General features: G+C 38.7%; 1 protein-coding gene across 1 annotated transcript in view; it reads right to left on the minus strand.

The window, feature by feature from the left end:
- WDR49 (WD repeat domain 49) overlaps positions 1-26,617 on the minus strand; it is a 123,175-nt gene that overhangs the window by 66,595 nt on the left and 29,963 nt on the right. Inside the window, 3 exon segments of the mRNA XM_063103562.1 lie at positions 1,072-1,223; positions 2,867-2,947; positions 3,140-3,223. Coding sequence (XP_062959632.1) covers positions 1,072-1,223; positions 2,867-2,947; positions 3,140-3,223 — 317 coding nt within the window.

Here is a 26,617-nt window from a genome sequence, read left to right on the forward strand (position 1 = left end):
GCTACCAGCATCCAGTTTATAGACGGGCTATCGTAGGACTTTTCTTCATAGTCACATGAGCTATTCCCCTAATAAATCCCTCTCATATAATTATAATGTATCCTATAGATTCTGTCTCTCTGGAGAACCCTGACTAATACAAGTGAGATTGATAAACATATTTGGATGGTAGAATCAACAGGAATTGGTGAAGTTTAAGGGAAAAGGAAAATATTTACATGGTAGATAATATAGTAAAATAAGTAAGTTTGGTAGGATTTATGGGTAGGATTTATGGGTAGGGTGTGGCTAAGGAGTTGAAGATTAATTTCCATTTTAGCTTTAGCACAGAAAAAAATTCAGGTTCACTGAAAGAGACTCAGAGACTGTCTCCAATCAGCTACCCTTATTTATACCCTTAGTCATACCCTATTCTGCCTTTCTCTTCATAACCAAGTATCTTGAGATCTATCATATGTCAACTCGATCTTTAAGTCAGGCATTATATAAAATGGAAGTTTTACAGAGGAGCAAAAGACAAACTTCTTAGAGATTAAGAAATTTTCCTAAGTAATAAGTAGGCTGGTCAGTATTCAACCTAGACTTTCTGGCTCAAGTGCCATATTTTTTTCCACCATATTGAAAACATTCCATTAATAACATCAAATAGAAATGGACTGATATACTTAATTGAAATGTTCTTAATGTACTTGATATTCTTCAGATTAACTTCAATTTCTAATTTACTGAGTCTCTTCAATAACACAATAATAATAGCTAATTGGCTGTGCCTAGTGAGAACTTCGAAAGTTCTTAAGATGTGGCATATTGAGAGCCCAATTGTAAGTATTAAATCTATGAGTACATGGTTTGAACAAAATGTTAATGAAATACTTTGTCCAGTTGCCCAAGATTATTGTTAAGTAACTATCAGTCAACACCTTTTCGGAATATAGACTTCCAAAGACATAGTAGTTAGCCAGTACATTTTTTAAATGAATGCATCTCTCAGAGAAATTCAGGACTCAGCATAGATTTAGGTAGAAACTGGGGAGGCAGAATTAAATAAATTAAATGCACAATGGGACTTACTTTATCTTTAGAGAAGCTGAAAAGTTGTTTTCTCTCAGCAAAGAATTGGATGGCTATTACACTGGCTGAGTGATCCCAAAGGACACCCACTGGTTTAGAGACAACATACGGATTCCAAAGGCAAACTTTATTGTTAATTCCAGCAGTGGCTAATCAGAATCGAAAGAAAAAAAATGTTTTTAATAGCATGAATAACCCACAGCATTTTCTTTTTGAAATGAGATGAACACTAATAGACCCTGTCTTGAAGGAAGGAAAATCTTGCCATTGCCCAGCTATCCAGGCTAATAGGACATGAGTTCTGCCAATAGAAAGAGTTGAGTGGAGGGAGCAGAGGGGAAGGGGCTTACACGAGAAGGAGTGGGCATGAGATGAAGGGGAAAATATAGTCCCATTGAAGAGTTGACCAGCAGCTCCACCAGAAGGGGTCAGAATCCTTCCTCGTCCCAATGTTTCCCTCCTCCAGCCAACACAGCGTAGGAATGTAGACAGTGTTAAAGTTATCCCAGGAGTAAGAAAGAACTAAAACAATATTGAAAGTCCTCAAATTAATTAAAAAGTGTAACAAATTATTTTCATTTCCATGTAAGTAATCAAGCATGTACAAGCAAATAAGCAGCACAAATATGCTTTTGACCTACTTGATTGATAGAATAAGGTAGTTTTGAACATGAATTGGTTATATTCAGGGAGCACTTCAAGAGCAGAAAGTATAGTCTCATCCAGGTCTGTGGAAACTCAATATAGCATGACTATGGAGCTGAGCTTATTCACGCTTATTTTTCCAGTACTATGGTAGGTGCAAAGTAGTGATCAGTGTACAAGGATTGAAATAATTAATCAATCCACCAATTAAATGGTTGATGTTTGAGTATTTGCCAAATTAATTAACCAACTCCTTCAGCCTTCTCTAATATATCTATAGTTCTCCTTGAAAGTTTGGCATACTCCTGACTACATATTCAACCTATCTTTTACCATGATTATCAATTATTATTGTTGGGAATTTTAGGGACCCAGCCCCTTAGTTAATATCATTATTCTCCATATGAATGATAGCCATTGAATGAGGGTTAATGTGATCCATTCTGCAGGCCATGTATATTCTCTGTAATCACCCTATTAATTTTTCAATTATACACCTACACCTCATTTTTATAATGTTTGAACTAATATCATATATATCCAACTGTTGGATTTCATAATGTCTAAATGTTTTATTTAAATAATTAATGCCTGAAAACCTTTATATTTCCTCAACTAAAATATACCTGTTTACATTAAAAGACCTCTCTTTCAGTAAATTAAAGCTATGATAATCAGAAAATTTTTAAATATCATTAGAAATTATATTCTGAAAGGCAACTGAAAAACATTCTACATTTTTCAATTCTGTAGTATGCAGCACACGTGTGCAAGTGTGTGTGTATGTTGGCAATGAAAATGATGTGTGTTTTGGGTGGAGCATCTGGTGATGTTAGGAAGATGGCAGAATGGCAGATGCCGCAGGAACTTTCTTCCTTCTCTATATTACTTACACCCTTCACCAATTCTAATAAAAAGACTCATTAAAGCATTGGGGAGCTTTCTCATATTTTCACCCCAATGTAATTCATATACACAGTGCATCATAATGCACTATTATCAGACATTCTCAGGCAATAAAATGTGAACTGTTCAAGTTCGTCTCTCTGGCAATAAAGAAACAAGGTTGTTGAGGTTCCATGAATACAAATATGCACCCCAGACTATTTATGAGGCCCTCACAGTTATTATGATTTATTTTACATATCAATTAAATTGAGCCAAGAGTGGTAATCAAAAGCATGAATTCCCTGGGCAATGTTGAAGAATGTCATTTTAAGATGCTTTTTTGTGTGTGTGTCCTTTTTTGTGACCGGTAAGGGGATCGCAACCCTTGGCTTGGTGTCGCCCGCACCGCGCTCAGCCAGTGAGCGCACCTGCCAGCCCTATATAGGATCCAAACCCGCGGCGGAAGTGCTGCTGCGCTCCCAGTGCCGCACTCTCCCGAGTGAGCCACGGGGTCGGCCCTTAAGATGCTTTTTTGATTTTTTTCTCCATGCCAGCACCATAGTATTTGTATTGCTGGTTGTAGTGGAAATGATAGCATCTAAAGATGCATTGAAGGTAACTGATAAAGAATTAAAAAGAGAGAAACAATCTTCAGTTGATTTTTAGCAAGATATTAGAAAACTAGAGCTGTTTTAATATGCATGTTTAAAAATTAAGCTCTGATTATGATGATTCAACCCAATACTTAAAAAATACCTCACTAACCCATTCTTAGACTTTCTATCAAAGAATTTACAGTGAGATTTTACAGCAAATTCTGCATTCAGACTTTTTCTCCCATTCTAGGGATACCTTGATTTTTTTTTTAATTGAAACACACAGCAGGAAGCAATATTAATCAAAATAATCATATGGGATTCTGGAAATGTAAGATGAGTACATTGGCCAAATTCCTGTGTTCTTCCTCCTGGGCCTGGGGCATGCAAACAGGAGCTTACTGAAAGAAAGTGAGCCAAAATGCTGGGTACTGATCTAGCTTTATTAAAAGGAAGAAAATCTGCCAGGCTCTGCTCAAAATGGAGGGCAGCACCAGGTGTGGGTGTGGGAGAGCTTATATAGACTGTAAGGAAGGCTGATGTAATGAGGGAGGGGTTTGGTGCTGGTATGGAGAAGTTTCTATTTCTCAGAAACCATGAGGTTTCCCATAAGGGAAAGGCTGGTGGGTATTTTGTGCTGAGTGTGTGTAAAATGGCACTGGTCATGTCCAAGATGGCACCAGTCATATCCAAGATTCATCATTCCCACCTTTCAAGTATAGGGAGAAGGGAAAAGGGGGGGAGGTCTCATTCTTCTGAAGCTACTTCTTGCTGGAGATGGGCAAATATATGAAAAAAATAAAAGATTTATGTTGGCGAATAAAACGATTAGGTGGCAGGGTATTGGTTTTGTGTGGGGAGGCTGTATTCTTCTGGGGAAGGGTCACTGATTCTGAGGGGCTGATATCCTCCTCCCATGAAGAATTTGGCAACCTTTTGATTGGTGAAGGCCTGCATACATTCCTGTAAGAAACTAGAGAAACACTGAAAGAAGCGGGGACCAAGAAGAAGGATAAGCCCCATCATGGTCAAGGGACCCACCTGTGTTGTCCTGAAGTCCTCCCCCATTGCTATAGTCTAGGTGAGTGGTTTGGGTGAAGCAGAAATGTTTTTGTTGGGGAAGGCACTGGACTCCAGTAGAATCTCCTTTGGAAAGAGCTATCCAGTAGTTTTTACCCCCTTAAGAACATGATGTGGTGGTTGTCTGGTCATAGTATGTTGTGGGAACGTATGTCAGGGATGTGAATGTGTCCTGCAGGGTTCCCCCAAAGATTCTGGGTAGAAGGACTGGGAGGTTGGAAAGTGTCCTTCCACCCACCAAGACCTTGGTTATACATTGTGAACAGGGTGTGCATATGTCTCTGTTAGGAAAAGAAGCAGAGGAAGAGAAAAGGCAAGTGTTCAGGGGCTGAGAGGTTGAGAGGGTGCATAGTAGGAAAAAGGAGTAGAGGGTAATCTCATTGGGGGTGTAATCAGAGAGGGCCTCCTGCCAGGCTAATTCACTTACCCACTCAAGGATGTCTTCAATGCTGGAGGTTGCAGGTCAGGACCAGTCTTGGAGCAGCTCCTGTGTGAAGGACGTGAAGCGGCCTTGCAAGAGTGAGAGTATAATCGCCAGGGGAAAGATCATCCTTCTTCTGGGATTGGAGAAAGAGTGGAGGTCCTGGAGATTTTCAATTTTGTGCATCCTAAAATGGACAAAGTGTAAGGAGGTGTTGGTTTGGGGATTGAGCAGAGGGACCCCTCTGGCTTGGTGTTTCTTTGGGTAAAGTCTCAGGTGCTAGTTTTACCAAGGATAAGTGATACCAAGGGGCCTTTCCTGGTACTTTTACTGCCATGGGGGTGGTGAGAAGTACTGTATAAGGCCCTTCCCAACATGGTGAGAGGGGCTTTTGGACTTGTGTTATAATATACACTTGTTGTCCCAGGCTCAGTTTAAAGTCTGAGGGGTTGGTGGGGAAAGGATGAAGTAAGAAGATCCCTAATGAGCAAAAGAGTAGGGAGATGCTGGCCTAAAGGCAATGAGCTGGAAGGAAGATGTGTGAGAGTGAAGGGTCTACCATACGTAAGCTCAAAGGGGCTGAGGCCTGGGGCTTGTGGGGGGCAGCTCGCAGGCAAATGAGTGCCAAAGGGAGAAGTTGAGTCCAGAGGTGAATTTCCATGGACAGCTTGATGTGGTATGTTTTTATGAGGTGATTGGATTTTTCTACTTTGCCTGATGACTGAGGCCAATATGGTGTACTTAAGTCCCATTTGATATGTAATGCCTGTGCTGTGAGTTGTGTAATCTGGGAAATGAATGCTAGGCTGTTATTAGACTGGAGGCTGGTGGGTAGGCCAAAATGAGGGATGATTTCTGAGGTGAGAGCATGTGTTACTGCTGTAGCATCCTCTGAAGTGCAGGGAAAGGCCTCAACCCAACCTGAAAATGTATCTACTAAGGCTAGAAGATAGTATGTCCTTTTGTAGGGAGGCATGTGAGTAAAGTCAATTTGCCAATGCTGGCCAGGAGTGTATCCTCTGGCCTGGCGGGTGGGAAAGGACTGAACTTGGAGGCCACCTTGATTGGAGCAATGAGTACACAAAGGACAATTTTGAGTGATTTGTTTAAGTTACTTGGCCATGTAGGAAGAGTGATATAAAGGCTGCAGAAAGCATAGTAGGGGTTCATAGCCTATATGAACTAAATTATGGAAATCTAAGAGGATTTGCTCAGCTTGTGTGGTAGGGAGGACATAGCCACCAGAGAGAGTATACCAGTTGTCCTTCCTCTGTGCTCCCAATTGTTGGAGGTGTTGTATTTCTTGAGGTGTGTATTGAGGTAAGTGTGTAGGAGCCATGAGAAGGACCTGAGTGGGAGAGGAAGAGTGGGGGCCTGCTGATTGAGCAGCCTGTTTTGTGGATAGATCCACCAGTTTGTTTCCCAGGGCTATGGGGTTGTTGGAGGTTTGGTGTCCTCTGCAGTGTATAACCCCAACCTCTTTTGGGAGTCGTGCAGCCTCAAGAGGTATCTTGACAAAATGTCCATTTTTTATGGGCCCTCCTTGAGTGGTCATGTATCCTCTCTCCTTCCATATGGCCACACAGGAGTGTAGGATGTGGTAAGCATACTTAGAGTCAGGTATACACTGACTCATTTGTCACTTGCCAGAGTAAGAGCACAGGTGAGGGCAATGAGTTCTGCCTGTTGGGAAGTGGTGTTAGGGGAGAGGGGGGCAGCCTCAATAGTTTGTGTTAAATTTACTATAGCATAACCTGCCTGGGGGGCAGGCATGTGGGTGGCGCTCCCATCTATGAACCATGTATGTTGGGGCTGCATAATGGGATGCAGGAACATGTGTGGAAAGGGATTGGGGAAGAGGTCTAAATCCACCATGCAATTATGTTCTAAGGGTCATCAGTGTTTTGGGATAACAGTGGCTGGATTTAAGGGATGGCAAGGTTTAAAGGAGAATTGGGAATTTCCAATGAAGGTAAGGTGGATAAGTGGTAGGCCGGAAGGGGAGAGAATTGACATGGTCTTATGGCTGAGAAGGTCTTGAAGATGATGGGGGGAACAAATGACTGTTTGTTGTCTAAAGGTTAGTTTAGAGCTTTCTCTTTTTAAAGGGCGGCTACTGCCAATGCCTGTAAACAGGGTGCCCATCCTCAAGCTGTGGTGTCCAATTGTTTACAGAGGTATGCAACTGGGAAGAAAATATCTCGTGCCTCTGGTCCCAATACCCCAACTGCCAATCCTTGGGTTTTGGTGATGTATAGGATAAAAGGATGAGATAAGTTTGGGAAGGATAGAGCTGGGGCTGCGAGGAGAGAAGCTTTTAATTGCTGGAATGGAGAATGAATGGGCTTTGTGGGATCTAAGGGAATGACGGAATCCCCTTTGGCTGTCTCATAAAGTGGTTTTGCTAGCATGCCAAAGTTGGGAATCCACATGCAGAGATATCCTGCAAGCCCCAGGAAAGAGAGAATTTCACTCTTTGTGGTAGGAGTTGGTAGTTCAGAAATTAAACTCTTGTGATCCACCATTATTTCTCTGGTGTTGGAGGTGAGGTGGACTCCCAAATAGGTGACTGAAGGAGAAGAAATTTGGGACTTGCTGGGGGACACTCGATATCCTCTGGAGGCCAGGAAATTAAGGAGAGCAACAGTGTGGGCCTGTGAATCTTCATAAAAGGGGCTACAAAGGAGGAGGCCATCCACATATTTTATTAAAGTGCTCGAGGTTGGAGGAAGTTCAGGTAAGTCTTAAGCTAAGGCCTGGCCAAAGAACTGGGGGCTATCTTGAAACCCCTGAGGTAGTACTGTCCAGGTGAGTTGTTGGGAACAACGCATATCAAGATCACTTCCAAGTGAAAGTGGACAGGTTTTGATAAGATGGGTGTAAGGGGGTAGGGAAAAGGGCATCTTTGAGGTCAAGAAATGATTGGGGTTATGGGTAAAATGGCCACATTAATGGCCCTGAGGTTCTGAACTAAACAGTATGAGCTATGAGGCTTTATAACAAGAAAGAGGGGGTATTAAAAGGCGAGTGTGTAGGCCATAAGAGATGAGAAGAAAGGAGTTTGTGTATGATGGGTTTTAAGCCTATTAGGTGTTCCACAACTTAAAAAGGATAGGGGAATGGTGCATAGCAATGGAGGGAGAAGTATCCCATACTATGGAATTAACCTTGTCCGAGGGGGAGGGGAAGGTGGAAGCCTCAGGGGCCAGGTCTGGGGTCTACTGCAACAGGAGTTTTGTACCTGGAGTTAAAGTGTTTGGGTTAAGAGTAGCTTTGAATTTGAAAAGAATGTCCTGTCCCAGTAAAGGGGTTGGGCATTGAGGCATTATTAAAAACTCGTATGTGAATTGGGTATGATGTAGGGTGCAGGAAAGGGGCTGAGTGATCTATGGGCAGTATTCTGATCCTGTGACCTATACTTTTGTGATAGAGGATGGGGTTGTTTGCTCTGTATATTTAGAAAGGGTAGAGTAAGTGACTCCTGTATCAATGACAAAAGAGATCAGCTTACCTGCTAGGAGGAGAGTTACTCTGGGCTCACACATGGTGATCTCTGTGGGGGCCTCAGTCCCTGGGCATCATCAGTCCTCCTCTTGGGTGAATCCAAGAAGTTCCAGTAAGGATGGCCCTGAAGCCAAAGGCTGTGGGTTGGGGACTGGGCTATACCCTCTCTGGCAAATGGAACAGTCACCCCCCCCCCCAGTGATCTGGCTGTTTGCAGTGAGGACAGGGCCCAGAAGGAGGCCTGGGGTCAGAACAAGCCCATACCCAGTGGCCCAATTGACCACATTTGAAGCAGTTCCTGGGTGGCTTGCCCCTAGAGGCAACCAGCTTTGGGGTATGTGAACCACAGATAGCATTAGCCAGGAGTTGGTATTTGACCTGATATCTTTTGTAATGATCCTTCTTCTCTTCCTCCTCCCTATTGTTAAAAACCTTGAAAGCTGCATTGAAGAGTTCTCATTGGATCATATTTGGACCATCCTCAAGTTTTCTTAGTTTTTTTTTTTTTTTTTTTAATATCAGGGGCTGATTGGGTAATGAAATGAGAGTGTAAGAGGGCCATGCCTACAGGGGAGTTTGAATCTATACAAGTGTATTTATGGAAAGCCTCAGAAAGGTGGGTTAGGAATTTGATGGGATTTTTAGTGGATCTTTGTGTGATTTCTCTGAGTTTGTCATAATTGATCGACTTGTGAATAGCCTTTTGGAGGCCATAAATCAAGTGTGTGGTTATGTTATCCCAGAGATCCCAATCCCCGTGGCCAGCCTGGTAGTCCCAATTTGGGTTCGTGCAACGTAGGGCAATGGCTCCCACTGGCCATCTATTATTTGAGCACGTACCTTGTCTGCCTGTTGTTGGGCCGTTATCCAGACCTGCTCCCTGTCCTTAGGGGACAAAGAAGTAGTGAGGATCATAAAAATATCATGCCAGGTGAGATCATAAGACTGGGTGAGATATCTGAATTCCTTAAGATATGTGTCTGGGTCAGACTGGAAAGATTCCAGTTGTTTTTCAATTTGGGAGAGATTGAAAGAGAAAAGGGGATATGTACCCAGATAATTCCCTCTGTCCCAGCCACTTCATGAAGGAGATATAAAGGAGCCAGAGCTGAGGCAGTGTGGTTACCTGATGAAGGGGGAGAAGTAGAGGGGTTGGGTGGCTGAGGACGAGCATCTCAAGAGCAGGTGTGGGGAAGAGAGGGAAAAGGTGAAGGGGCTGGTGAAGGATCTGGAGCATAAGGAGGTGGTCTGACAGATCAAAAGATTGATCCTAGTCTGGAAGAGGAGGTCAGGCATGAGCTAGGAGAATTTGAGACATAGGACAGTTTTGACAGAGAAAAGGACACAATCAGAGATAGAAGAAGGCTTGAGCATAAGGAATTTCTCCAGCTTTGCCGCTTCAGTGACAAAAGCTGTCTAAATCTCTGAGAGTATCTAAATCGAGAGTGCCATCTTGTGGCCACTGGGATCCATTGTCTAGTTTGTAAAATGAGGTGTTCAGGTTTTAATGTCTCTCTGGAGGCCAAAAGATTGTCCAGGAGACAGCCTGGAGGCATGGAGCATAGATTACAATAGAAAACAAGACATTTAGGTTTAATGTCTCCCAAGAGGCCAAGGGATAAACTAGCCAGGAGACAGCCCAAGGGCATGAAGCATGGAGGTTTGGATTGTGAGGATCCCATTTAGAGAGTGAGAAAGGAAATAGGCAGTCCTAGTAGAAGAAGAGGGCAACAAAGAGCGTCCTCTTTGCTGTGCACTTTCTTTTCGAGAGAAAAGCCTCTGACTGCCTAGAGGAGCACCTTCCAATATCTGGGGGGGCATGAGAGAGGTGCTTGGGCTTCAAGAAGTAGTGAGAGAGAATGAGTCAGGGGAACCCATCACAAGAGAGTGCTGACCCACTGACTCACCCTGAATTGAGGCCAATGTTGGATTCATTGGTTTGAAATGGCAAAAGGAAAGAGTCCCAGAGGTACCCAGCTCAGCAGGTCTGGGAAGGGTGGCCGAGGGCCAGTCAACTCAGGTCAGGATCATCCAAGAACGCAGGCCAGAACTCTTCCCAGGTTTCGACTCCAAAATGAAAGAAAGTGTGCCAAAATGGTAGGTACTGATCAAGCTTTATTAAAAGGAAAAATCTGCCAGGCTGCACTCAAAATGAAGGGCTACTTGGACTGCCCTCAAAATGGAGGACAGCACCAGGTGTGGGAGGTGGGAGAGCTTATACAGACTGCAAGGAAGGCTGAAGTAATCAGGAAGGGGTTTGATGCTGGTGTGGAGGAGTTTCTATTTTTCAGAAACCACGAGGTTTCTCATAAGGGAAAGGCTGTTGGCCATTTTGTGCTGAGTGTGTGTAAAATGGTGCCAGTTACATCCAGAACCTATCACTTACCAACCATCTGCAGCTCCCCAAACTCATGCCCAAGCAATGGTTTATTTAAATTTTGACTGGTCAAGAACATTTGAGAGTGGAATGGCCAGGACTCAACTCCCTGACAAGATTTACAAACACGGCCGGAGGCTTGAGTCAAAATGGCTGTTCCTGCATTTCCAATGACCCAATGCCAGAAGCAAAATCTCATTTCCCAAGCAAGGATAATGGTCCTGCTGCCTTTTGTCAGGAAGACCTTTTCATTCCTCTCAGACTCACAGACTCCTAAAGCTAATAGCTATAGCTTCTCTCTGACCAACTTCAAACCACTCCCTCCATGGTTAGGTGGAAGTTCTCTTTTGCAATTTGGTCAGGCAATGATTTGTGCCCAAATTTGAAAGATTTCTGATTTGACCACAAGATCAAATTCTTGCCTCATGCAAAGAAGAATGTTACTTTGTATAGCTTAAGGAAAGTTGTTTCAATAGAATGGCTCTTAAAAATATTTCTGATCTACTTATTGTAAAGGCTCAAAGGTGCCACTTTTGGGAGACAATGCTCAATGGGTGGCTTGCATTTCTGCACTTTTTGTGAAGCTTAGTGCTGACTGCTCTTTGTTCTGAATTATCTTTTCAAAGATGTTTGCATAGCAAACAGACTTGGAATGTACAGATAGTCTCCCTTTGGAGCAAATGGCAGCCATGCTTACTGCCCAGAATAATAAAGATAATGTCTTCCTCTGGCACAAAAGGCAGGTATGCATCCTGCATACCATAAAAGATCCAGGTTCCCTAAGTTTGAGGTTCCTTTCCTGCAATGCAATACATTGCATGTACAGGCATTCAACTGGGCCTGCTTGCTTTGCCTCTGTGGACTTGGTGGCAAGAGAAACTGAAACAAATATGCTGACACTTATGCTGCTCGCTCTTCTGTGAATAATGAAATTCTTTTTCTTTGACACAGGAGTCTTATGTACTTTGTCATTGTAAGATTTTTTAAATTTCTGTCTCCAAGTGAGCAGCACAATATTTGCACTGCTGGTTGTGTTGGAAATGGCAAGCTAACATGTTAATGGCGAACTTGAAAACGGCATAAAAGCTTAGACTCTTCACAGTTCTTAACTGGCACTGGTATGGTCTGAATATTTGTGTCCCTTCCCAAATTCATATGTTGAAATCCCATCTCCCAAGGTGATGGTTTTAGAAGATGGAAACTTTAGGAGGTGACTGGGTCATGAGGGCTCTGCCCTCATGAATGGGATTAGTGCCAGGTCTAAAGGAGCTTTTTTGCCCCTCACCCCTGACTATGTAAGGACATGGCAAGATGGTGCTACCTATGAGTCAGGAAGCAGGTCATCACCTGACACAAAATCTGTGGCACCTTAATTTTGGACTTTCCAGCCTCCAGAACTGCAAAAATAAATTTCTGTTGTTTACAAGCCACCCAGTTTGTGACATTTTGTAATAGCAGCCCAAATGAACTAAGAAATGAATCTTTGTCCAAAAGTACGTGTAACTTAATAAAAAAAAAACAACTTAATTTGTTTTATATATACATATGTGTGTGTATGTGCACACACATATGTATATATAAATTTCCAAATACTTACTAAAGGCAAGGAAATTCTGAGAAGTAAAAGGATAGAAAGGTATTCAATTCATTCAAGTGCTGATATTTAAATATGAATAGCTTAATTTAACATATTTCATATCTACCTCCCTAGGGGGAAAAAGTGGCTTAACATGACCAATTTATACTAAATTCATGAGGCTAAGAATATTCAATGTGTCATCTATAGTTATCTTCTCTCAAAACATGGCATCCAATCCTGAAAGATATATTGGACAGCTATTATGTGCCCTGTGCTATGACAAAGATAATAAGAGAAGAAATAGACACAGCCTGGACCTTAATCACATGACCCCAAGCTTTAAAGACATGTAAATCACACAGAGAATATTTTAGCACATAATAAATTGGTAAGTTAAATGGTACAGAAAATATAATAGAAGTTTGAAGAAGAAAGAAATCAGTGTGGGATTCAGGGTTTGGCAGATATTTGGTGAACACTGACAAAAAGAGAGCGTTTCAATAGATGTGAGGGTATCACAAAACACCTGTGTGGGAAACAAAAAGTAAACTGCAGAATTCAGAGCTGAAAGAGAGTTTCTCTACTTCTTTATCTGACAGTGAAGAAACAGAGACCCACCTACACATGTTCAATGATTTGGCCAAAGCCAGCAATTGACTGTTGCCAAACTCAGGTCTGGAATCCTGAGATTAACTGAGTTTGGTGTAGTTCAATGTTACATAACATACAATATTATAAATCCAGTATCAGAACATTAGTATTTGGCAGAGCCAAAGTACAGATTCAGAACACAGGACCTGGTCTCTTGATTACCAAAAGACGGCTTATCAAATCTTAATATGCACACAAATCACCTGGAGATCAGTGTTAAAATACATATTTTCCTTTGGTAAACCTAAGATTTCATTTCTCACCCATTCCCAGGTGTTGCTGCTGATGCTGTCTGAGGATCACACTAGAACACATTCTATGGAGTAATGTGATAATTTCTCACTCTAAAGCATTAAATTGTACTTTTTAAAATTTGGAAGGCCAAATGTGCCTTTGGGAATCTGATGAAAGCTATGAACCCTCTCCACCAGAAAGACGTGCATGCATACAAAATTTTGTATAAAATATCAGGATTTTAAGAACTTCCCCACCCCGACTCATAAAGCCCAGCCATAACAGAGCTGAGGAATATGGGTGGTGAACCCCCAGCTGCAAGGTAATTTTGGATTGGGAAACAGTTCACTACCTGATTTCTTGAGTGTTTCCTAAAATTTGTATTACTGACAATGTACACTGTTTGTGTGAGTCAACAACCACTTCAGACTCCTCTTTTTACCTTCTACATCTTTAATGTAAATGAGTTTCCTGGCCTTCGATGCTGGAGTTCTCTTAATGCCATAACACAATTTCTAAGGAACAATAGGAGGAGCTGGGATGCAAGGGAGACTTTGAGAAAGGGGACCAAAAGCAGAGCTGCTTCACAGAGCATTGGGCTCACAGAATAATTCACTGTGAAGTGTGTCATCAAGCATGGAAATACTGCCAAAAGCCGGAATGGTCTTTCTCCTCTCTGCCTAGAATTTGCCTGGACAAATTTCTTGCTCACCCTCCATTATGCAATTTCCCTTCAACCTATGGATTACTTTTTAATTTTTTTTATTTTGATTTTTTTATATTATAATTATTTTTTATTTAACATAGTTCTTTGTACATATTTGTGTGATACAGGGTTGAATATCAATACCTGTGTACAATGCGTGATGCCCAAATTTGGATAATTAGTGTATTCAATATTACACAATGTAATCATTTATCATGGCCCTTTACCAATGCCTCCCTTATCCCCCCTCCCCCTTTCCCACCTCCAGTAATTTCACTTCTGTTCTCTCCTTTTCAAAGTTAAGCGTATTACTGTAATTGTTGTAGCTTTCACTCTCTTTTCAGTTGTTTATTTTTTAGCTCCCACTTATGAGTGAGTAGGACTTAACATTATTTCTCTATCTGTGCCTGGCTTGTTTGACATAACATGATTTTCTCTAAGTTCATCCATGTTGCTGTGAATGGCAGTGTTTTGTTCCTTTTGGCAAAGTAGTATTCCTTTTTGTATATATACCACATTTTCCTTATCCAGTCATCCAATGATGGACATTTAGGTTGGTTCCAACTCTTGGATATTGTAAATAGAACTGCAATAAACATGGAGGTAGAGATATCCCTTCAACATCATTATTTCCATTCCGTATATACCCAGTAGTAGGATTGTAGGATCATATGGCAGTTTTACTTGTAGTTGTTTGGGGAATCTCCATACTGTTTTCCATAATAATTGTGCCAATTTACAGTCCCACCAACAGTGTTAGGAGGGTTCTCTCTTCTCTGCTTCCTAACCAGCATTTGTTATTCTCTGTCTTCTTGATAATAGCCAGTTTAAATGGGGTGAGATGATATCTCAATGTGGTTTTGATTTGCTTTTCTCTGATGCTTAGTAATGTTAAGCATTTTTTCATGTATCTCTTGGCCATTTGTATATCTTCCTTTGAGAAAGGCCTATTCAGCTCTTTTGCCAATTTTTTAAATCAGGTTATTTTCTTTTTTACTGTTAAATTGTTCAAGCTTCTTGTATATTCTGGCTATTAATCTTTTGTCAGATACATAGTTTGCAAATATTTTCTCTCACCCTCTAAGTTTCTTTTTGCTCTGTTAATTATTTATTTTGCTGTGCCGGCTTTTAGTTTGATATAATCCCATTTGCTTATTTTTCCTTTTGTTGTCTGTGCTTTGGGGGTCATATTCACAGTCTTTACTCAGTCCTACTTCCTGAAGTGTTTCCCCAATGTTTTCTTTTAGGAGTTTTATAGTTTCAGGTCTTATATACATATATATATATATATGTATGTATATATATGTATCTATATATATATAAGTCTTTAATCCATTTTGAGTGGATTTTGCTAAATGTTGAGAGGTATGAGTTTAGTTTCATTCTTCTCCCCATGGATGTACAGTTTTCCCAGCACCATTTATTGAAGAGGCAGCCTTTTCCTAATGTATGTTCCTTGTTGCCATTGCTGAAGATCAGTTGGCTATAAGACTGTGGGTTGATTTCTGTGTTGTCTATTCTGCTCCATTTGTCTGAGTGTCTTTTTTATTCCAGTACCATTCTGTTTGGGTTACTATAGCTTTGTAGCATAATTTGAAGTCAGATAGTGTTATGCTTTCAGCTTTATTTTTTGCTCAGGATAGCTCTGGCTCTTTGGGATCTTTTATTGTTCCATGTGAATGTTAGGATGTTTTTTTTCTATTTCTGTGAAGAAGGTCAATGGTATTTTGATGGAGACTGAATTGAATCTGTAGATAGCTTTAGATAGTATGGACATTTCCACAATGCTAATTATTCCAATCCAAGAGCATAGAATGTTTTTCCATCTTTTTGTGTTTTCTTTAATTTCTTTCAGCAGTGATTTGTAGTTATTGTTGCAGAGATCTTTCATCTCTGTAGTTAAACTGATTCCCAGGTATTTTATTTCTTTGAGGACTATTGTAAAGGGGCTAGCTTTCTTTATTTCTTTTTCTGCTAGTTCATTGTTGGAATATTAAAATGCTACTGATTATTGCATGTAGTTATTGTACCCTGAAATTTTACTGAAATCATTTATCAACTGTAGAAGTTTTTTGGGTTTTGTTTTGTTTTGTTTTGGTGTTTATTTTTGTAGTTTTTAGGCTTTTCTATATACGGGATCATGTCACCTGCAAACAGCATAATTTGATTTCATCTTTCCCAATCTGGATAACCTTTATTTCTTTCTTTTGCCTGATTTTTCTGGCTAGTACTTCCAAAACTGTGTTAAACAGGATTGGTGAGAGTGGGCATCCATACCTTGTTCCCATTCATTCAGGATGATATTGGCAGTGGGTTTGTCACATATGGCTTTTATTGTGTTCAGATGCTTTCCTTTTGTACTTAATTTGCTGACAGTCTTTATCATGAAGAGATGTTGAATTTTGTCAAATACTTTTTCTGCACCTATTGAAATAATCATTTGGTTTTTATCCTTCCTTCTGTTGATGTGATGTATCACATATATTGATTTGCATGTGTTGAATAATCGTTGCATCCGTGGGATGAATCCCACTTGATTGTGGCATATAATTTTTTTATGTGTTACTGTATTCAATTTGCTAATATTTTATTTAAGATGTTGTTTTTGTTGTATCTTTGTCTGGTTTTCAATGAGGGTGATACTGGCCTCATAGAATGAGTTTAGGAGAATGGCCTCTTTTTCCATTTTTTGGAATAGTTTGAAGAGAATTGGCATTAATTCCTCCTTAAAGGTTTGGTAGAATTCAGCAGTACAGCCATCCAGTCTCAGGTTTTTCTTTGTTAGTAGACTGCTGATTACTGCTACAATGTCGTTGTAAGTTTTTGGTCTATTCTGGTTTTCTATTTCTTCTTGGTTTAGTCTTGGTAGTTTGTATGTGTCCAGAAATGTATCCATTTCCTCCAGGTTTTCAAATTTGCTAGCATATAGATGTTTATAATAGTCGCTAATGATTCTTTGTATATCTGTATTATCAGTTGTAATGTCTCCTTTTTCATTTCTAACTTTTGTTATTTGGGTCTGCTCTCTTCTTTTTTTAGTCAGCCTACCTAATGATTTGTCTGTTTTGTTTATCTACTCTAAAAACCAACTTTTTGTTTCACTGATCTTTTGTATTATTTTTTGGTTTTCTATTTCATTTAGTTTTACTCTGATCTTAATTATTTCTTTCTGTCTTTAATTTGGGGAATGGACTGTACTTGTTTTCTAGTTCTTTGAAGTGGGGTGTTAAGTTGTTTATTTGAAATCTTTCTATTCTCTTGATGTAAGCATTTATTGCAATAAATTTGCCTTTTATTACGGCTTTTGCAGTATCCTACAGGTTTTGGTATGCTGTCTTTATTTTCATTAGTTTTGAAAAATATTTTGATTTCTTGTTTAATTTCTTCTTGGACCCATATATCATTCAGGAGCTTGTTGTTTAATTTCTATGTGTTTGTATGGTGCCTGGCGTTTCATCTGTTATTTGTTAATCTGTTGTGGTCTGAGAAGATACTTGAAATGATTTCAATTTTTAAATCACACGTGTGTACACTATATGATGATCAAATCAGGCTAATTAGTGTATTCATCATTACAAACATTTATCATTTCTTTGTGATGAGAACATTTAAACTCCTTTCTTCTTGCCATTTCAAAATATGCAATAAATTATTGTTAATTATAAACACTTAGCACTACTCTAGAATACTAGAACTTATTCCTCCTATCTAGCTATATGTTTGTATGCATTACCCAACCTCTCTTTATCGCTGTTCCCTCTTACCCTCCCCAGACTCTAATAACCACAATTATACTGTCTACTTCTATGAGCTCACTTTTTCAGCTCCCACATGTGAGTGAGAACATGCAGTGTTTATCTTTTTGTGCTTGGCTTACTTAACATAATGTCTTCCAGGTTCATCCATGTTGCCACGGTGCCACAAATGACATGACTTTATTCTTTTTTATGGCTATGTAGTATTCCATTGTGTATATATGCCACATTTTCCTCATCCATTCATCTGATGATGAACACTTAGGTTGATTCCATATCTTGGCTACTGTAAATAGTGCTTCAGTAAACATGGGAGTAGAGGTATCTCTTTGGTATACTGATTTCCTTTCCTTTGAATAAATACCCAATAGAGGATTGCTGAGTCATATGGTAGCCCTATTTTTAATTATTGAGGTAATTTATTATTGAGATAATCCTTCCATGTACCAGACATCATGCTAGGTGCTCTCACCCTATAATAATCTTCAGTGGGTAAATTATCCCAAGTTTACTAATGAGGAAAGAGACAGTCCAAAAGCCAACTTGCCCAAGGGCATGAAGCTAATTAAAGGTGGAGATGAGAGTGAACCCAGTCCTGTTTGTCTGTGAGCTTTCCTTTTCTGTACTACTGAATACTTCTTTTCTATTAAAGCACACTGTTGTGTATGACAGGTCCAGATCTGGGATTCATTCTTTAACCAACTACATTTCTGTTCCCCATACCTTCAATCCCAGACCAAGCCCCACTTCAACCTGAGCCTTCCCTTTCCTGATCTCTTCACTTTTCTATTGCCACATCCCCATAGAAACAGTATTACTATGTCCCCTGTGCTCTCTCTCCATCCTTTCTTCCATATACTGTCTTTCCTTCTTGAAAATGAAAGATGGATGGATGGATGGAAGGAAGGAAGGAATGAAGGAAGAAGAAAGAGAGAGAAAGAGTAGAAACAATGAGTGAAAGAGAGAAAGAAAGGCAAGGACCTAGGAAGTATCATTTCCTGTAAAGGGAAGTCCTTTGAGCTTCATTAGGGAGCACTTAATTTCAGGGACAACAAAGAACCCCTGACCACCTGCTGTACGACTACTGCTACTTTACTGGAAGTACCAACAGTATAAAATCCGATGGCAAGTATTCTCATTCACGAAGCAACCTCACTTTTCAGTGAGGGAATCTTCATATTCCCTTTGTTTATAGAAAATGCTAAGGGTTATTACAACTTGACACTCAGAGAGACAATATTATAAGACCTAAAGAATGCAACATAACACTATAATTACATGTTCAAATCCATGGAAATTCCATAATATAATTACAGTACAATCAAAATAAAATATTTGTCCACAGAAAATTACTTTGTTCTGGGTTCCCCCATTTTATCCAACTATCATCTGTAGTTCAATGACTACAAAGACATATACAAGAGTGCATTCTGCTCTGGCATTCAAGTATTGCTTTAAGATTTGAATGTGCAGGTTACCAAATGACATTTATGGGCCTGCATTGTTACATATTTGATGCTCAACAATTCACACTTTATTTCCAAACCAAGATATAACTTGTTTCTCATTAAATTGTAGAATGCCAGAGCTCCTGAGAATGCCTGAGTAAAAGGTAGGAGAAAAGCCATTTCCTTAAAATGAAATTATCTGATAAATAAAAATGCTTTCCTCACTTCTTGAATTGAGGTAAGGAAATGATAGGTTATGATGGAAAAGTTTTTAAAATATCAAGCTAGAGAATGAGATGAGCTACTAAAATAAATGATTTGTTTTTAATATTCTCAGTGAGTTTGGGTATTGGTAAAGGAAAATACTTTTTAAATTACTTTTATATAACATTTTGAGAGGGAAAAAAAGACAACTTGATTATATTTGTTCATTAAGATGCTAACTTTCAACTCTTCCAATCTCTTCCTACACAGTCATAAAATAAGGCATTAAGGGAATCTGCCATCGATCCTTGTCCTGTGTGTGCTGTCAAAATGACCCTGTGTAACAGCAGTTAGTTAATGCAGGAAAAGTGATTTGAACATGAAAAGTGATACCTAAAAACTAAGTAAGTACTGCTATTAAGTGCACTCAGAGTAAATTAGAATAAGGCTACTGTGTAACATTTGCCAACAGATAAAACTGCAGCAGGGCAGAAATTTGGGGCATTTCTAACTAGGAATTCTTCTTATCGTTTTTCAGGCTTTTCACTTTATAAGTCATGTGCCTTAAGAAAACAGCCTACTTTGAAGTTTCTTTGATGTTCTCTTGTTTGAGGGAGTTTATTTTCAGTTTGATTTCTTATTTTGAAGTCAAAGTCCCATTCTTTGAGACCACCATAGGGCTCTCTGTATTCTGAGCAACCATTATTTCAAAGAGAAAACATCATAAGAAAGAATAACTATCTAGTTCATCTTTAAAAATCAAAATGCATTTTTTAAAAATAAAAATTCAACACTGGTCCACATATTTTAAAATAACAATGCAATTAATGCAAACACCAAAACACCAGGTAGACCCATGTTCGTGACACAAGTGTATCCTACCCTTTCATCGTGCTGTAGAACAAGCTGCAGGAAGAGCCCCTTTCTTCAAAGCAAGGCCACCAGCTCCCAGCTAACGTTAACTACTTTAAACACAGTGTGGAAACTGCCAGGAAAGGCAATGAGGTCTACCTTACTCAGTGGTGCAGGAACATTTTGTCTGGAGGACTGATACACATGCAGGGAAGTGGAGCAACACACGAGCAAGACACAATCTGGCTTCTCTTCCAAACTTAGTTCCTATCAATTAGGAAGGCTCCCTGAGGAAGCACAACCTGGTGTGTGGATTCTAAATTCTCTGGCATCCGCTCCATTAATTAGTGTAGCAATCAGTGATTTTGTTATCGGTTCAAACTGTTTTGTATCTTCTCCTAAACCTGGTCAAAGGAAGCGAAGGAAACACCATTCAATGTAATAAAAAAATCAATGGCTTGTTATGTTGTCAGTTTCATGCTCATTCTTTCCATAGCTGCATTCCCAGTCTCTGGTTTCCAGTGATATTGTCTACATGAGAAGGAAAATTCTCTGAGATTCAAGACTTTTATGTCTCACCACTATTACCCCAAATCTTTATACTTACTTTACACGCATTTCAGAATGTAATTCTCTTTCTATTAAAATATGACACAGAACCACTCAGACAAGATGAAAACATTTCTCTCTCAAAGTTTTAAATAAGTCTGAACCTTATCTTAAAGCAGTACGCTGATATACTCATATGTCTGAAACTGAGTTTCCCATTCTTACTCATGTATTTCTTTCCTTGATTGTATAATCCCCTCTCACACTGACAACAAAATTACGAAAAATATTTCTTGAGGAGTTCTGAGAAGATCAATTTGTGTTGTTGGGGTTAAAAGAGTATCAACTTGCAGCAGCCGCTGGTGGCTTGCTTCTGATAGAGTGAGTCCTGCAGACCAAGGAGCATCACACACAACCTCCACAAATCCCACTATACTATGTTTCACTCAATCCTGCCTTTCCTAGTTCTTCCTTCCTCTGCATTTCAATCTTCCTGCCTTCTAATTATATTGAAAGAACTGAGCTTCAAACAACAGCAACAAAATGTTATAATTAAGCTTCGACCATTGTTGCTAAATGTAAGAAAAGACACTCATCCATCGGTTAGGACTGAAGTAGTTTCCCCTCTCAAAGGTACTTGCACTTCAAACCTAAAACTTGAAAGAAGAGAAAATCTTATAGATACCTCATCTTTCTATACTTTTTAAATTTCTTATTTTTTAGTAATCTCTCCTACTGCATTTTCCTCAATATCCGTTTATACAGTACTGAACTAAACATTATTTTTAAATATATTTATCCTACCCCAACCACTTTATCATAACCATAAATTTTAAAAGGAATTTTACCCCCTATTTAAAATGGAATCCTGCAAATATTAAGCATGATTTATTTTGGTATCTCTTCTCTTTTAAAATATTTTTCAACAACAAGTACTCAATCATTTATCTAAAGCCTACAAAGCCTAATTATAAAATGGTTTCCCCCCCACAATCAAAATATAAAATCCTATAGAGAAAAAATAAATGGGGATTATTAATTAGAGACAAATAAAATTCTTTAAAAATTAAAAGGAAAATCAATGTAATGTAACTCTTTCAGATAGTTCACTATGTTGGCATCTCTCAGTGTTTATAACACAGCTCAGTCTCTCAGTATCAAATAGATAAGCTGCCAACTCTCCTCTGCCCTGAAACAAGCCCAACAGGACACTCACTCACTCCAGCATCCTCTGGCAAATAATTCCCCCGTTGCTCCGTACAATAATTTTCACAGACTTCCTAGTACACAATGCTCTGTGCAGATGGACACTCGGTAAGTGTTACTGACTGGATGCTGAGTTTTGAGAGCTTCAGAGTGAACATGATAATAAATAAACCTAAAGTAATTGCTGTTAAAAGTCTCCTTAGTCAGTATATCAGAAGTGAAGTTTCTTAGGACTGATCTAGACAACAGAATTCAATTGAACTATACCAGTGCTCAGTACTGTGCCTGTTATAGAACAGTTACTTAAATGTTTTCTGGGTGAATGACACATAAAAGCTTTTAAACTTGCAGTAGGGAAAGGATTGTTAAAATGACTAAAAGATCTCAACAAAAGAAAGGGGCTAAATGATCAACAAATATTTATTGCATACTCACTATTTAAAAAGCTTTGTGATGAATTTCTGCTTCCAAACATGATGAAGTAAGAAGGATTAATTACCCACTGTAAACAACTAGGAAACTGAACAAATATTGGTAACAATATTTTCAGACATTTGACAATAGGCAGTGGAGAACTGTGAACCCTGAGAGAAGAGAAACAAATGAGATGAACCCTACAGCTACCCCAGCCTTCTTGAAAGACATTTCAAAACTATGGGCACAGAGAGAAGAAAACCACACAGAGCCCAGCAAACTCCTGAGTTACAGAGATGAAGACTGAAGGTAGAAGAGGGTAAAGCAACTAAAGTTGTGGGGCACACTTCTGGAGAGGCAAATAATTTGAGTCCCAGAAAAAAAGGGGGGGGGCAGAAAACTTTGAAAAAAATAACAGTAGAAAAATTACCAAGTTTAATGAGAGCTATAATTCTACATATTGAGAATCTCAATGAATTTTAAGCAGGATAAACCACACACATACACACACACCCAAGAAAAACTAAGGCACATCATAATCTAATTGCTTAAAATCAGTGATAAAGGGAAAAACTTATAAAACATTGCCTTATGTGTTACGGTGGACACTATGAAGAATAAAGGACATAGTTCCTGCCCCAAGAAAGATGTTTTAATTGTCTGTTTATATGTAAATGTAATTTACATTTGAGGCATCCAAATGTCCTTCTGGTGTTGAGAGAGTAATAGGCAGGACCCAAATTCTAATGTGGGTACAGAAATTGGTACAATTGATTCACAGATTGAGCAGCATCTGAAAGCAAGATTTTAAAGACGAATCCAGGAGCAAAGCCAAAATTGACAACTTTGAAAATTATGTAATAAAGATTTCATCTGATTCAGATGGATGAAGAGGCAAAATAAGGAGCCTGATATGAGGTAAAGTAGTTAAAAGGAAGGGAAGTTTCAGGAACAACGCTGGTAAGAACAATTCTTTGGTAGCAAGATTGGGAGTATTTCAGAATAAAGAACCCTCCAGAGTTGGTCAAAGATCAGAAGATGAGTCGGGAAGAGTCTGAGTACTTGGCCTAGGTGGGTATCTGTGACCTGCATATAGAGAATTCCCCACCTGGAAACTGAAATTTCTGTAAGAAGTTCTAAAATGGTTCATTAGTCCACATTTTCAGACCTCAAATATTGAAGATTCTTGCTTCAGAAGCTTGCTTGTTTCTATCCTTATGCTATCATTTCTATTTTCTTATGATCAAAAACCTTGTGACTAGACAGTAGATAGAAGGAATTAGCTCCAACAATCCAGCACACAGTGAGGTGACTATGGTCAACAATAATATATTGTGTATTTCAAATCAGCAAGAAGAGAGGATTTTATTTTTTTATTTTTTTAAAATTTATTTATTTATTTATTTGTTTGTTTGTTTATTTATTTATTTATTTTCTTCTCTTTTTTTAAAAATTTTATTTTGTCAATATACATTGTGGCTGATTATTGCTCCCCATCACCAAAACCTCCCTCTCCCCCAACAATGTCCTTTCTGTTTGCTTGTCATATCAACTTCAAGTAATTGTGGTTGTTATATCTTCTTCCCCCCCCCCTCCGGTTTTGTGTGTGTGTGTGTGTGTGTGTGTGTGTGTGTGTGTGTGTATTTATATATTAATTTTTAGCTCCGTCCAATAAGTGAGAACATGTGGTATTTCTCTTTCTGTGCCTGACTTGTTTCACTTAATATAATTCTCTCGAGGTCCATCCATGTTGTTGCAAATGGCAGTATTTCATTCGTTTTTATAGCTGAGTAGTATTCCATTGTGTAGATGTGCCACATTTTCCGTATCCACTCATCTGATGATGGACATTTGGGCTGGTTCCAACTCTTGGCTATTGTAAAGAGTGCTGCGATGAACATTGGGGAACAGGTATACCTTCGACTTGATGATTTCCATTCCTCTGGGTATATAAGAAGAGAGGATTTTAAAAGTTCTGCTAATCAATCACATGTATTAAAACACTGCACTATACACCATAAATATTATGTGTCAATTACTATGGTCAAAAAAAATTTTTTTTTCAAAAACAACCACCTTCTAACTAGCCAGTCAGATTGCAGTTTCTTTCTCTTTCAACCCATGCTCAACAGAAATACCAAATAAACCTTCCCTAAATTCCATCTGCATCAGGTCTGTCCACATTTTCTCAAAAACCTTCAATGTTTCACTGATTTATCTTTGTATCAGATACAAACTTGGCCTGATTGTCAAGATCTTTCAATATATGTCCCCATTTGACCTATCACTATTATTTGCTCAATACTCAGTCTGCCATCCATTCACGTCACCTCTCCCTCTGTCGTGACTCTGCCTGTTTGCCTACCTGTACTCATTCTCACCATGTTCTTTCCTTCTCCCTCCACCCACACATCCTTCTAGTACCACCAGTCACCCTTAAACCTTCTCCTCATGGCTTTTTCTGCTTAAGAACTACCATAGGAATCAAAGATCTTGTTTATATGGTTTAGTAATTAATTTTCAGTACCACCGTACAATGTTCGAACAGTCTTTAATTCTCTTTCAGATACTAAATTTCTTGAGGATTGAGCCAATGATTAATCTTTTTTCTACAGTCTCAAATGCCTAAGACAGTTTTCAAGCACATTAGAAACATCAATAAATAATTGTTGATTGACACAGGAGGTCCACAATTGAAATAAACTGGCTAAAGTAAATATTTAAATCTTCCAAAGATTATCCACTTGATTACAATGGGTTTTGATCCAAAGAGATAAGAAATATATAAACCAAATAAGATAGCAAAGATCCTTAATTTTAAAAACATGTAGACAGATAGATACATAGATATATATGTACTCATACAACTTTTCTGTAGCCAGTTCCTAATTTGCCGTGATTTACAGGCCAGACTCTGAAGTTGGATTTCTTAGGTCATAAACATGAATCTCTACTGCTAATACTAAACTAAGTTCCCACATTCTTTTGTCTATAGATGCAGGAACTAAAGATCAGAAGGAAATGATGGAAACATGATGAGTAGCAAATTCACACTGACCAAGAGAACAATCCTTCTCCACAACCTGAGACAAATGCCTGTTGACAGGTTTGCCAGCAGAGTTGTTTTTTGAGAAGCTTAAGTTAAGTTGAGGCAGAGTCTACAGTGAGAACTTTTCATTCTCTCCCTGAGCATAAAGAGGATATTTAGATATTACTCAACTTCAGAAAAAAAAAATCTCAATTTTAAAACCTTACTCATTATATTCCCAACCTTTTCAGAAACAGCATTCCATGGACTACCTCTCTGTATTTATTCATATTAATTTAAGATCAGGGAACTTCAATAATACACTAAACTTCAGAGCACCCATGAGGAATAGGTTTCAAGAACTATTACTTTATTATTATCGTCTAGTCTTTGGCTTATGTATCAAAATATAATGCTTTTTTGGGAGCAGCTGCAATAGCTCCATTCAGTTTATTTCTAATACTGTGATTCCTCTTTCAGTGTTATGAAAACTTAACACATAATGTTGTGCCTGACACACTTAGCAGATGACCAAAAAATGCCTTTTGTTTTTCCCACAATTAATATCATGCTGGAATTAAAGGATGGATAGGAAGTACCAAAGACATGGTACAATTTCTATTGAAGAAAAAAAATTCGGATCATATAGTTCCTCATGTATGATGTCATTATTGTGGGCATACATTAAATAATTAGTTTCAATTTCCTGAAACCCAAAGAGGGTAAAACTACCATAAAAGCCAACAGTTGGGTACATTTTGACTATCTCTTTTTCAAACTATATTAGGAATAGACCAAGAACACTAATCTCAATAAAGCTCATTAAATTCAATGATATTGTTAATGTCCATTCTTTTAATGGGCATTCTTTAATGTAATTTATCAGTGCAGATATTGCACATTTAGATCTTGAACAATCAGATATAAATTTTGTAAAATTAAGGTATATTATGAAATTAATTAACTCATTGGTGACTAGGTTTTAAGAAAGTTCTTGTTTTCTATAGATGCTGATTTATAACATAATCCATACAGAAAACTGCTGCTCGAGTACTTCAGATTAGAGAAACTCCATCATAATATCAAAAAAAGAAATAAGAAGAAAAGACAATTAAAATGATTCCATTTTGAAAGCAGTCACACTAATGTACTTCCCATGAGAACACAAAGAAAAGAAAAAAGTGGTTTTGAGGGAGCTTATTAAATTCCTTTATTAAGCAGCCCTAAATGTGACTAGATGAGATTAGTTAGGATCAGAGTCGGGTTGAAGCTAAATGGATTCTATGACAATTCTCTCCTTTCTCTTGAAATTTTTTGAGTACACAGTTCACCTGAATTAATTGTATTAGGCATAAATTTTAGAAGGAAAGAAAAGAAAGAACTAATCTCTTCCGGTGTTTAAGGGATAG

Source organism: Cynocephalus volans, chromosome 1 (assembly GCF_027409185.1).
Source record: "Cynocephalus volans isolate mCynVol1 chromosome 1, mCynVol1.pri, whole genome shotgun sequence".
Taxonomy (NCBI): Eukaryota; Metazoa; Chordata; class Mammalia; order Dermoptera; family Cynocephalidae; genus Cynocephalus; species Cynocephalus volans.